Consider the following 12649-nt stretch of genomic DNA (forward strand, 5'->3'; position numbering starts at 1 on the left):
ACAAATTTAATGAAGGCAGCACTTATTCATTAGGCAGAAGTCAAGAAATACCTCCCAAGTCCTTCAAAGAAAGTAGATCCGTTAATGTCACTTTCCAAATCCTCTGCCTGATGCCAAAAACTGAGGATGATTTCCCAAGTCAGCATGAAATACAAGTGCTTTAAAATTAACACCAGGAACTTTCTTACTCCTGATATATCTCTAGATTGAAATCCAACTTTTTAAAGGGGATTTCAGTTAGTGTTGGGCCTGACATTTAGCTTGTGTCAGAGAATGAATGGATGGAGGTACCAGAATGAAGCACGTTTTTGAAAATAAATAAAATTAGTTTAAATCATATTCTATAAAGAATCCTTCCTGACATGTCAGTAGCCCGACTCCAGTGTCTGTCCAAGATAAGTTGTTATATGGCTGCCCCAAGTGAAAATGGTTGTAGGGGACAGAGGGCTGGAGTCTGCTATGGCATAAATCAGGAGGATCCGCACAGAAGCGAGTGGGATGGTGAGGAAAAAGGATGATAGTTACAGCCTGAGCCAGCAAAAGAGGCCCTCAAATGCCCTCAGTGGACTATGGTACAGCCTTCTTGTCCCAGCTCAGGTAAGAGAAAGCCCAAGCGGTCTGCCCTCTGAAACCAGATGAGTCCAGTGCTTCTGAAAGGCAAAAGCAGAGCCTTGCACATTTTCAGTCCCTAAGATGCCCTGTGATTTCACTTTGGTGGAAGGAGGGATCTTACTCCTATGTGATATTCTCTCCACTCCTTGCTTCTGATTATCTATGCCTTTTGTGACTGACATGCTCAATTCCATCTGTTTCACTCTATTTTGTGCAGATGATTCCTACATAGGTCTGAAACAGCATTTTATGAGCAGGATGATCCTCAGCTTTGTGCTCTGCCCCACCTATTCATCGCTGTCATTGTCCTGGAGGTATTCTATACCTCTTCCAGGAGCTGCAGCCTGGCCACTACCCCCTTTGGGAAGGTGGGTGGGGGAAGAGGGCAATCAAAGCGAGGCAGATCTGTTCAGTCAGTGGTGGTGGTGGGGGGTTAATAACATAACGATAGGAAAAAAAAAATCTATGTGAAGGCCAGGATTAAAATAAATAAATAACTTAGTGGGAGGGTTCTATTCACCTTCTCCTTAAATCCAATTTAAATCACTCTCTACAGCCCTAATCTATATCCATAATTATATCATTTCGTACAACAAGCTTGCGAGAGGTCTTAAGAAATTTATGTAGATTAAAATTCATGGGTGCCATAGTACAGATTCCATATTATTAAGATTGATTAGGACAGCTGATGCTGTGATTAAAGAAGCCAGCGCTTACTGTTGTAATTAATTAGGTATTCAGACACAACAATAACTGCAATAACAGAAAGAATGTGCTGATCTGGCAGAAAACAGAGGCTGATCCTGTGTTTTATAGTCTCGTTTTGCCATTTAGGGGTGGACACCACTCAGTTAAAGACATGCTGTCCCTCTGTCTCTTCCCCTATACATCAAAAGAGCAAAGAAATCCAGGGGTCTTATACCCTCTGCTTCATTCCTATTAGTAGGAAAAAGCCCTTTTGGTAGCATCTCCACGTATTGTATGTGCTTGTTTGGGACAACATAGGGCTCTACTATAAAATTTGTATATTTCAATCATGGAAGCCAGGATTATCTTTATTATTTTCTCAATAGTCCCACCTAGATGCCCATCCCTAATCAGATTCCTTCTGAGATGGATGCTGAGTGAAAACATGATAGGGGACATGTCTGGCAGTGATGAGCTTCTGGATAACAAAGCAAGAAAGACACAGATGATTCAGAAGGGCAGACAGGTGGACATGGCTAGTCAAGGTGACATTCAACAGCAAAGTCAGGACCAGACTTCCCTCTCTGCCAAAGGCCATAATCACATAAGTTGGTGTCATGTTTTAAAAGCTCTAAAGGCACTCTAATTCCATATTTTGGGGGAGCTTAGTTTAAGTCATCTTTAAAAATAAAGCTCAAGGTCTTAGCTCACATAGATGGTACTGAAGACATCAGCACAAAGTCTGATTTGTGTTTACACCTTCTTCTAGATCAGAGGAGAAAACACTTTTGCTCTGGAAAGGCTCACACAACTGACTTAAACAACCTCATTCATTACAGCTGCAGCATGGTCATTGGAAGTACATGGCATCATTAAAATGGCTTGGACTACAGCTGAAGATGGCAACTTGTTATTATATTTTTAATGAGTGCATTCCTTCACTTGTTTATTTTCCCAGTAATGTGTGGCTTATGGCACATGGCAGATTATTACAAATGGATCAAATAAATGCTTCCTAGTCGTAATGATGTCTCAGGTGCTCACTGTTGCAGTTTTGGAACTGCTGATACAAATATGAACAGGAAAGATCTCACCTGGAGATTTAGGGTGGACAAACAATACTGAGCCAGATATTTCTTGTAGTGAGGAATTTAGCCTCAGGGTAGATGAGCCAGGCACATTTCTAGGCCACAGTGTATGTCTGGACTGTGGGGTTTCGTTTTCATCCTGGACCTTCTACAGGTGCAGGCAGGTCACTCTCTTTCTGGTCTCCTGATTCACCTCCTCTCTAAACTCTTGTCTAACACCTTTCAGGCCTGAAATATCAGGTTAGACATTGGGATGTGGGAAGTCAGTCCTTTCAGGCCTGAAATATCAGGGTAGACATTGGGATGTGGGAAGTCAGTCCTTTCCTCTCCCTGCACTAGTGAAGCCTTGCTCTTGCCCAGTGCCACTGGATGGTGCCTGCCGTGGTCAGGACTGGACTCACTGGTCTGGAGCAGCAGCCTGTCCATCAGCAGCACTGCTAAAGGACAAACTGGTGGATAAGGCTGTCACAGCAGCATGCTCGCAACTCCTGCCCTGAAAACTTAACTTGGGTAATGATAATAATTACAGATGGAGTTTGAATGCTGTCTCTGCTGGCAGCAGGTGAAGTTGGTGAGTGCCTGATACCTCTTTGGTGAGCCAAGGAAAATGAATGGAAGGTCTTGGTTCAGTTACAAAGATGAGTTGCTACATAACTGGAATTCCCTGTGAGGAACACCCTTTCTGCCTGTCTCAGTTGTGACTTGGAAAAATGTGGGCCTAAAATCTTGGCTGCCCATTTGTACTGGCAGCTAGTCCTCACCAGAGAGGGCACAACCCTGAACAGGGGATGAAGTGGAGATTGCTGTCTTGCTGGCCCAGATGTAAACACTGTGTGCTAAAGGGGAGTGGTGGTGGAGAAACTTTTGCTGGGTCTGCAGAGTGGAAAGACAGAGCCAGTCCTGGAAGTGGTGAGCAGTCAGGAACAAAACCACTCTGTGCCTAAAAATAGTAAATGAGGTGGCACACTTTTTATGGATTAAAGGGAACTGAGGGGACTTAACTTCTTTTTTCCTCAGCAACCTAAATCCAGACTAAATGCACTTAAGACTTAATCACCAGACTTAATCAGAATCATAGAATATCCTGACTAGGAAGACATCTGTAAAGATCACCAAAATCCTGCACAGAGAAGCCCCAAGGGTCACACCATCTGCCTGAGAGCATTGTCCAAATTCTTCTTGAACCTATCAGGTTTGGTGCTGTGACTGCTTTCCTAGGGAGTGTGTTTCAGTTCTTAGCCACCCTCTGGGTGAAGAACCTTTTGCTGACACCCAGATTAAATCTCCTCTGACACAACTGCAGGCCATTCCCTCAGGTTCTGTCACTGGTCACAGAGAAGAGATCAGTGCCTGCCCTTCTGTGTCCCCTTGTAAAGAAGCTGAGGAGCTCAGTGTCCATGAAAGCATTCCTCATCTAAGGCTCCACAAAGCTGCCAAACTGCTGGACCCCCCTGGCTCTGGTCAAGCCGGACATCCTTTGGCCCAGGAGGGGTAAGGGGAGTGTAAGATGCGATGTGGTGTATTTCCACTTCTTTCTCAGCATGTCACTGGACAGATGATTATGGAGCAGTCCTCACTTTTCTGGGAGCTCTGCTTTGTTCCTGCTTCCAGTTCTCTTGTTTCACTGATTTTTTTGACAGCCAGTCCCTTCTCTCTCTTGTTTGCTACCCTTTGGTCTCACAATTTTCTCATCTCTCTGGCCCCTTCTCTTACCAAAGAGGCTCTATCTATGGAGTGAGAATTTTGTCTAGTCCCTCACAATGTAATTCAGCGGGGCTGGACCTGTTAGCAGAGAGCAGAATTCTGATGATGTGAGACACAGCAGAAGCCAGTGCAGATGGTGTCTACTGTTACTGTACATCACACATGGTTACAAGAGAGGCTCTGGGCTCTGTGTGGCTAAGAAGCTTTGGCAGAAGAGTGCAATCCCTGCTACTGTGACTAAATGTGGAAATGGCAAACGCTCTTGTGCTGCTGCAAAGTGACTCACAAGATCATGGCACAACAGATTATGATCTTTGTCCCCACTATATGTTGTGACACATTGCCATATTCAATAGCTCTGCAAACTGAAAGATTAAAGGGCGGGAATTAATACACAAAAAGGTCAAATCTCCAAAGGGGCTCAGACTAGTGGAAGGGGAAATACTTATTGCCTTGTTATTCACTCTGTGGCAAAAAGTGCACTGAGGCATTATGTACTGTCTGATCTTGGAGGAGGTGAGACCCTGGCTTGCAAAGGTTATGACTGCAAGGAATGGTTTTCTAGTGCCACTGCATGGATCCACAGCCTGACCAGATTAACAGAGAAAGCTAATTCCTGCAGGGACAGGGGCTGTGATCAAAGCTCTGGTGAGCAGGGATGTTCATAGTATTCTAGCCTTTGCCAGAAAGCTGTGGTTGGTTTGGTAATCTGACTTGGAAACGATACCATGTACATCCCTTCTCCAGTCAAGGGGAATCTTGGAAAAAGAACACAAGGGTACACAAGAAAATAGAGTGAAATTACAGACTAAATACAGTTATGTAATATGGACTTGTTTTCATAGAGAATGTGTTATTCTGGAATCCTTTGCATGCAGCATCAAAAATATTATGGCTGGCCAGAGAGGTGAACATGTAGACAAACTGCACAATTAATGGAATTTATTAGGGTCTGAATGATGTGGAAGTCATGCCTCTAGAGATGTTCATTGTCCTGTTTTGCTGTTCTCAGTCAACAAAGAACATTCTGCTACAGGCTATAATGGTGTGAACCCACATTTGAGGATTTTTTGTGGAGTATGAAAGAGTATCTGAAAGCAATATTCAGGATTTAAACAATATATAGCAAGTCATAATCATAGCAAGACTATGATTATGTACATAATACAGCAGCAGTCTTAGCCACTTTCCGAATGAGAGATACACCATAAAAGAAAGTTGTTTGGAGGATGCTGACTTTGGATGGGGACTGTCATGATCTTCCCTTCTCTATAGTGTTAGTGCAATTGCCTGCTCAGCTGTAATATTTTATTTCTACCCTTGCATTTAGAGACAGAGCCATGAAGAACCACAGGGCAGTAAGAGAGGCAATAGAGGAGAGTGAGAAAAATCTCATAATGATGGAACAAGCTGCCCAGTGATGAAAATTTCTTTCTAACCCCAAGCAATTAGTGCCTGGCTTATATCATAAAACATGAAGTTTTGTGTCCTATCTACATTTTTATCCAGTCTAATATGGCTGCGGATGTTCTCATTACCCATGTAAGTGTCTAATCCTTTTATTTTTTATGCTGCTAAGCTCCAGGACTGAATAAAGCCTGTGGCAAGGAGGAGAGGTTTGGAGAGTGCATAAATGCTCATGAGAAGGAACACAATTAGATGGAGCAAATGCATGATGTAAGCTATGTGGACTTGCTTTCAGCACTTCAGGGGCAGACAAAAGCATAATGAGAGGTGGGTGTTTGACCTGCCTCTGTTCTCTTTATACCTCTGGTATAACTTAAGGTGTCACCACATTATGGGGAAGCTGAGCAATGAAAAAGACAAATATATTGCTGAAGTTACCCTGAGATAAATCCAGACTTTACACAGCTCAGATTGTTTGGATGTCAGCTTTACTGGCAGAAGGGAGTCTCTTTGCCTGCAGCTATGAGGGGCAGGATGACTGTCACCTTTCAGTGTGTCAGCCTGTTGGTGTTTGTGCAGGGACTTACTGCCTGAGCAAGTCTCTCCAAAACTCAGGCAGAATCAGATTAAGTCCACTGACTTTTATATAACCATAGATGAAATACCTGAGGTATTCTTTAAATATGGGGGTAGATTGGGATAGTAACAAAAGCTCAAGCCATTTGGATTCACCTAGAAAAGAGCGTCTTTTCTCTCATACCCACACTAATGGATCATTGAAATTGGCTAAAAAGATCTAAGTAAACCAGGAAAAAAGGACAGACATATGTAGAAATGGATGAATAAACAGAGAAATGATTGACTGGCACACAGGCAAACTGAAATAAATGGACAGAAGAACAGATGGCCTTGTTTATATAACCTTAAAGACAGAATGCTTTCTCAGTTTTGTGGTTGAACTCACTGAGTATACTAAGGGCTCTCTGCAGTCTTCTGATGACTCCAAATTGTCTCCAGTCCTTAAGCTACTACAACACCTATATACATGCCTAATTTTGAGTACAGTAAATCCCTCGATTTTAATTCTGTGTAGAGTTGAACTCAAACTCCATGTATGCAAAGTGTTTGTTGGGAGGAGGATAATTATTTGTCAATACCTAGGAAAACTATGGTATTTCTACATTATATGGTATTTTTCCTTGTAGCTCATGAAGTTCCCTATGATGATGAATCTTCTGAGTTTTCAGGACTGGCTAAGATTGAAAGAATTATCTTTTCTTAGAGTTTTTCCTGGCTTTTTGGCTGGAACATTGAACTCAGTATTTGATTTCCTAACAGACTAGATCAATCTATCAGTTCCCCAGGGTGAAATACTCCTTTGCCAGCTGGTAATTAGGATCAATTAGTAACATGTACTTAGATTTTTATTGCTATGATTGTTACCATTAGTATATGTACAGGAATGGTAAAAAAATGTCTTCCTAGAGGAAGTGTATGGCAGGAGAGAGCTGTCACAAATCTCAAGGATGCTGAAAAAATGTAGGTGTGCATTAAGGAATGGTAAACTCCTGAGTTCTTGGTAATTACAGATTTACACTGTGTGTGTATTTGTAAATACAGGTATAAGGGCAGGTTTGTACCCTTTAACCTCCCTCATTCATCTCTGACTACCAGTGCTTGCAAAATCACTTCTTTAGTGCTGGCATCTTCAAGCTAGGCACAGTGTGAATCCCAGCAGCAGGTCTCCTGCAGAGTGCCACCAAAGGGTGACCCTGAGCCCATTCAGAGGCTCTATTAATGCACCTTCACTCTCCAGGCCTGGTAAGGCAGCAGGATTTGTGTGCAGTGAGCATTTTGGAGGTCAACACCTGCTCCCTGCACACAGGAAGCCTCTTGGGTCAGCAGACATGTGGACCCTTTGGAACACCCTCCCAGAGCCATCTGGCTGCAGGGGAATTCCAGCAGGAGATACCAGTGCTGGGTGCAAACAGGCTTAGCACAGCTCCTTCAAGGCTAACCAGAAGCAAGACCCTTGGCAGTACTGCGAGGGGATCTGCCAGCATGAACTGCTCGGGAGTCAGGTCAATTTTCAGCTGAAGCAAAACATGCTGATTGTCCTGACTGTATTCACCAGACATGCTATCCAGCAGATATTGAGCACTCAAATATTCAGTACACAGTTTTTCCACCTCCAACATGCCCTTGATGTTTATCATCCAGATTGAACCGTTTAACACTGTAGCTGCATAAGACACGATACACCAACACTATAATGAGCCCTGATAGCGTGGGGTATAACCCTTCTGAACCTATGCCACAGGCTTTTGTTGGGCAAAGCCTGTGGGTGTGGACAGTATCCCTAGGACTGAGGCAACAGGTTGTGGGCACAGGATTGCTCTGGCTTACCTGGATAAGGGTGAATGCCATTAGCAAACACGGCTTCAGCGGCTGGCTGCCCATTAGCCTGCGGCGGGAGGCCAGTGAAACCATTCACCCCAATTGGAGATGGGATGCTAGGCACAGCTGGTGCAGTTATGCCAGGAGGCGTGCTTCCACCTGCAAATGAGGAGGACACAAGGGCAGAGCTGGTGAGTACTGCAAACAACAACTTCATGGAGAAAACTGCTGACGCAACAGCTCTGACCACCACCCGCAAAAAAAAAAAAAACAAAAAAATGAGAAACCAAAAAGCTCACAAGATGCTGAGCAAATAAACAGACAGCTTGCAATTGCTCCCCTGTTCAGAAAGCACTCAAGAAAAGCTTGAAAAGCCTCCAAAAACTCTCAGTCCCAGCTTTCTACAGCAGCCCCTATCAGATTCCCTTTGGATCTCTGTGGGTGTACTGATTTCTGGGACTGCTCTGTCTGCATTCTCTCATGAATACACCTTTCATGTGCAAACTCATTCTGAACTTTCTCAGCACTAGGGATCTGTAAAAGACTTGTCAAGTTTATTTGTAGCCTAGAGGTAGCCAGTGATACATTTTTTAATGTCACTGTTTGGCCCAAACTTGACTTCATACTGTTTTAACAAATATCTCCCGATGAACTGGGCAAAATTTGGACTAAATTTGTTTCTTTCATTGAATCTTATTATTTTTTTCTTCCCAGATGCATCCTGGGTGGGGGGGACTGAAATGCTGCTATTTCAGAAGGACAAATTTGTCTTTATGTTCTGAGTGGGATCTTGTAACCCACTGGTAGAGAATTCTTAAATTTCTGGGGAGAAAATTAAATCCTTCTGTTACCTCAATGTCTTCTTCCTATGTATGTGTAAAATGACTGGACAGTCTGTTCTTCTTGCAACATGTTCAGGATGATTTCAGGGACCAAAAATGAGTTTTCAATGAGCCTGAAATATTTTTTCTCTTCCTAGGTGTGTGTGGGAAGAACTATCTTATCTTTAACAGTATCTTTCTGTGTCAGGGTATACTATGGATTGAAAGCACCATTTTTGCAGTAACCTGTCTTTTAAACCAATTGCAGATTTTTTTTTCACCATTGCAGCATTTCATCATGTGTTAGTCCAATAACATACTTTAACAACTGCTTAAATCTATGTTGGTGCTTTAAGAAAGCTGCTACAGATGTATGAGATGTTTTAATATGTTAAGATTTGAGTAGCCCAAAAAAAAAGGCAGTACTTCAGCTCATTTCTTATACCCTGAGCAGACAAGCTGCTGCTTCCCCTTTTCTTATTTAAATGGTGTTGGCCTTTAAAAATGTCCTCTGTGGAGGTATAGGGAGCCAGCAGTGGCAACTGAAGTCCAAAGGCAATGCTCTTAGCATATGCCACCAGCTTCCAAATCACAAAGGCCACTTAAAATTTCAGTTGCTTTTCTGGATCTCTCCTTTATTTGCATAGAAAATGTAAATAATTTTTTTTTTTTTCCTAAAATTGCAGCAAGGGAATTGTGCTTGCTATTTTGTGCATATCTAAGGAAGTTTAGGCATATTTATTGGAATTCTTTAATTTTCTTCTTATAAAGACCCCCCCTGGAGAGGTCAGATCTGTAGCTGTAGTAAAACTGGCATAATGCCACCGTGGAAAACAAATGGTGGTGGTGCATGCCAGTTGTGGATTTCATCCCTCGTTTGAGATCTCTTGCTGTAGCTACACCAGGTGCAGATTTACAACATGGAGAGAGAAGGAGGGAGGGAGGGGAGGAAGAAGGAAGGAAGCCTAAATGAATTTCATTTCTAGCCCCTTGCTGCAGATAACAGAGCAGCAGACCCACTGCCAGACCCACTTTTCACCCAGATTGTAGCAGTGACAGGAGAAATGTAAAACCTGAACCAAGCTCTCAGAAATGTCAAATTAATTGCCTCACAGTTATGGACTGTTGTGTGAGATAAACCTGAGTCTTGATGGAAGACTGTTAAAATGACAGCAAACAGCATTAAAATTTTCTTGGTCTGAATTACCCACAGGGAGTGCTTATTGCACTCCACTGACTGCAGCTCAAATGAGATGTCTAAGTTTTGTATGGTTAAAGCCAGTTGAGATGGATACTGTCTCTCATCTGTTAGATTTGCCTGGATCCAAAACTCTGAGCCCCTAGGTCCCATGGGAATGAATGAATTTATGGTCATATTCCCAGGAATCCACTCTTCTAGAGGTGGGACACAGAGGAAACCAGATGTATTAGGAGGCCGGAAGATACCAGCACAGAGGCACTGCACTGAGCCAATACCTCCAAAGCCTCTAGGACTTCTGGGTTACCAGAACCCTTTTTCTAACACATTTTTTCTTTTGCTTCAGGAAGATCAAAACACTTCCTTTATATTTCTTTTTTTTTTTTTTTTTTTCCCGATGTTCCAAACACTTTTTCTAGTGCCTGTTTTTTGTTGGTGTTTTTTTTTTTTTTTTTCTGAGAACTTTGAAATATTTCATTTTTCTTCCAAGGCAGAACAAAGATATACTTCAATGACTAGAAATCCTGCTATGAAGCAGAATGATCATTTTCTATTTGGCTTTCTGAATGTTAACAAAAGCCAGCAGGAGAATTAATGTTAGGCTTCAGATATCTCCTGGCTACTCAGAAATTGCTGCTAGTGTTGTAGGCTTGCTTGCTCAGACATTATGTGAAACATTTTCTGTACATCTTATCACATGCTTTGTGAGTGTTGTAGTAATACAAGGAGTAATTTCAAAGTCTAAACATTTCTCCTAAGGAATAATTGTCAATGGACATTTCCACAACCCACCACAGAGGTTTTTTCATGAAGGAAGCTACTCATTCAAGGTAAATCTGCAATAATGCCAAAGTGAATAGGTTCTGTGATTGAAAATATGTCATTAGGAGAGTGCAAAATCAGCTGCCGTGAAAGACATCAAGGGATCATCTAAACCAGCATCTTATTTTCAATAATGACCAGTCATGGGTGATCCAGAAAGCATGTAAAAAACATGAGTTTCCTCTCCTCTGTTATGACAGTGAGAGTTTAACAGTCCCCTCATCGAGTCAAACACTGGAATAGATTGCCTGGGGAAATGGTGGAGTTTCTGTCTCTGGGTGTATTTTAAAGACACACTGTTGTGGTGTTGAAGGATGTGTTTTAGTGGTGGGCTTGGCAATGCTGGGTTAATGGCTAGCCATGATGATCCTAAGGGTCTTTTACACCCAAAATTGCATGATTCTATTCTAGTCTGAAAGGCACTGCTCATAGCAGAAGTGGAAATGATTGCACCAAAAAGGAGCTGGGATATTTTTCATGTGCTGAAGATCCTGATAGACACAGAATTTGGACGTTGTGCAGGTGTCTTCATGCCCATGACACAGAATGCACTCATTTTCAAGAATACACTTATGTATATTCAAAAGGTCTTGTGCTCTTTTGTGTTGAGTCCACTGCAAACCACTGCCTGGATTCAGCTTTACAGTCCCTGACAATATTTGAATTCCAGGCAGTCTTTGTTTGATGTTCTCTCTGCTCCCACCAACAGAAAACAAATCTAGCTAATGCAAATATGATAATCTTGCCAGCAGTGGGTTTAAAGGGTGCACATATAATTAAGCCACTTTTTTATTTGGATTTTCAGTAGCTCCATCAACTTTTTGTTTATACATTTATCATTGTGTAAACATACATTTTGAAATGTGCAGCATAAGATTTTTGAGTCAAGTGCTTTTCACTGGGTCTCCATAAAGTCTTGTGGAATGAGATCTGTCTTACTCTCCATTCTCTCCCCAGTCCCTCATGACATTCTATTACAGATAGTCCTTTCAAGAGGTACCTTTGAGTCCTCTGCCTCCCTACCAGACTTTAATACATTTCAAAACTTCCCAAATCCTCACTTTCAAAGTCTGGCCCGATTTTTCCTGCTTCCCTGCTTCCCTGCTGTTAGGCCACGTGTCAGTCCAGGACTACCGAGCTGATGACTCCGTGACCTGTTCCTGTCCAAATGGTAATCTTGTTCTTCAAGCCCCAAGAAAGACAGCCCTGTTCTTGTCTCAGCTTATTTCTCTGCCTGCTGAACCATACACTGCAGCCCCTAGAATGGGCTTTTAACAGCCTAAGCAGATCCTGGGAGCCCTTTCCTAACTACCTATCTATGTTCCTGCCGCCAGAAACCCCATCACTAAACACCCTCATTCCAGATGTCTTCCTTGAGTACCTCCTGTCCTATTTCACAACAGGGGGAAAGGCTTATGTGTCCCAAAGGCAAAATTCATCTTGTTAACGATATTGCATCTCACCACAACCCTATTTTGCTAGTCTTTGGGACAGCCTGGTTCTGATAGTATCTGCACTGACCCCTTGGATACACATATGCACCAATAAACCATGTAGGCCACTGTGGGATGGTTTGCAATGTTTGGAGGATTCTCAGAGCTAAAGAGAGGTTGTGAATAGGATTAGACTGAGAAATGTCATAGAAGCACAGAATAGTAAAGGTTCTAAATAACCTCTGAGATCATTGAGTCCAACCATTAACCCAGCAGTGGCAAGCCTGCCACTAAGCCATGTCCCTAAGTTCCACTTGTACAAGCCTTTTAAATAACTCTAAGGATGAACACTCATTCACTGACCTGGGAAGTCTGTTACGATGTTTGACAACCCTTTTGGGAAAGAAACTTTTCTAATATCCAATCCAAACCTCCCCTGGTGCCCCTTGAGACCCTTTCCTCTGGTCCTTCCACTTGTTG

The 12649-nt window shown here is 42.5% G+C and overlaps 1 protein-coding gene across 32 annotated transcripts in view; it reads right to left on the minus strand.

Moving 5' to 3' along the window:
- The window catches only part of CELF4 (CUGBP Elav-like family member 4), a 670877-nt gene that overhangs the window by 33743 nt on the left and 624485 nt on the right, over positions 1–12649 (minus strand). For all 32 annotated transcript variants that reach the window (XM_058865121.1, XM_058865118.1, XM_058865105.1 and 29 more), the window contains one exon: positions 7905–8054. In XM_058865121.1, the coding sequence (XP_058721104.1) occupies positions 7905–8054 (150 nt within the window). The remainder of the gene's footprint in view (positions 1–7904; positions 8055–12649) is intronic.

Source organism: Poecile atricapillus, chromosome Z, assembly GCF_030490865.1.
Source record: "Poecile atricapillus isolate bPoeAtr1 chromosome Z, bPoeAtr1.hap1, whole genome shotgun sequence".
NCBI classification, from domain to species: Eukaryota; Metazoa; Chordata; class Aves; order Passeriformes; family Paridae; genus Poecile; species Poecile atricapillus.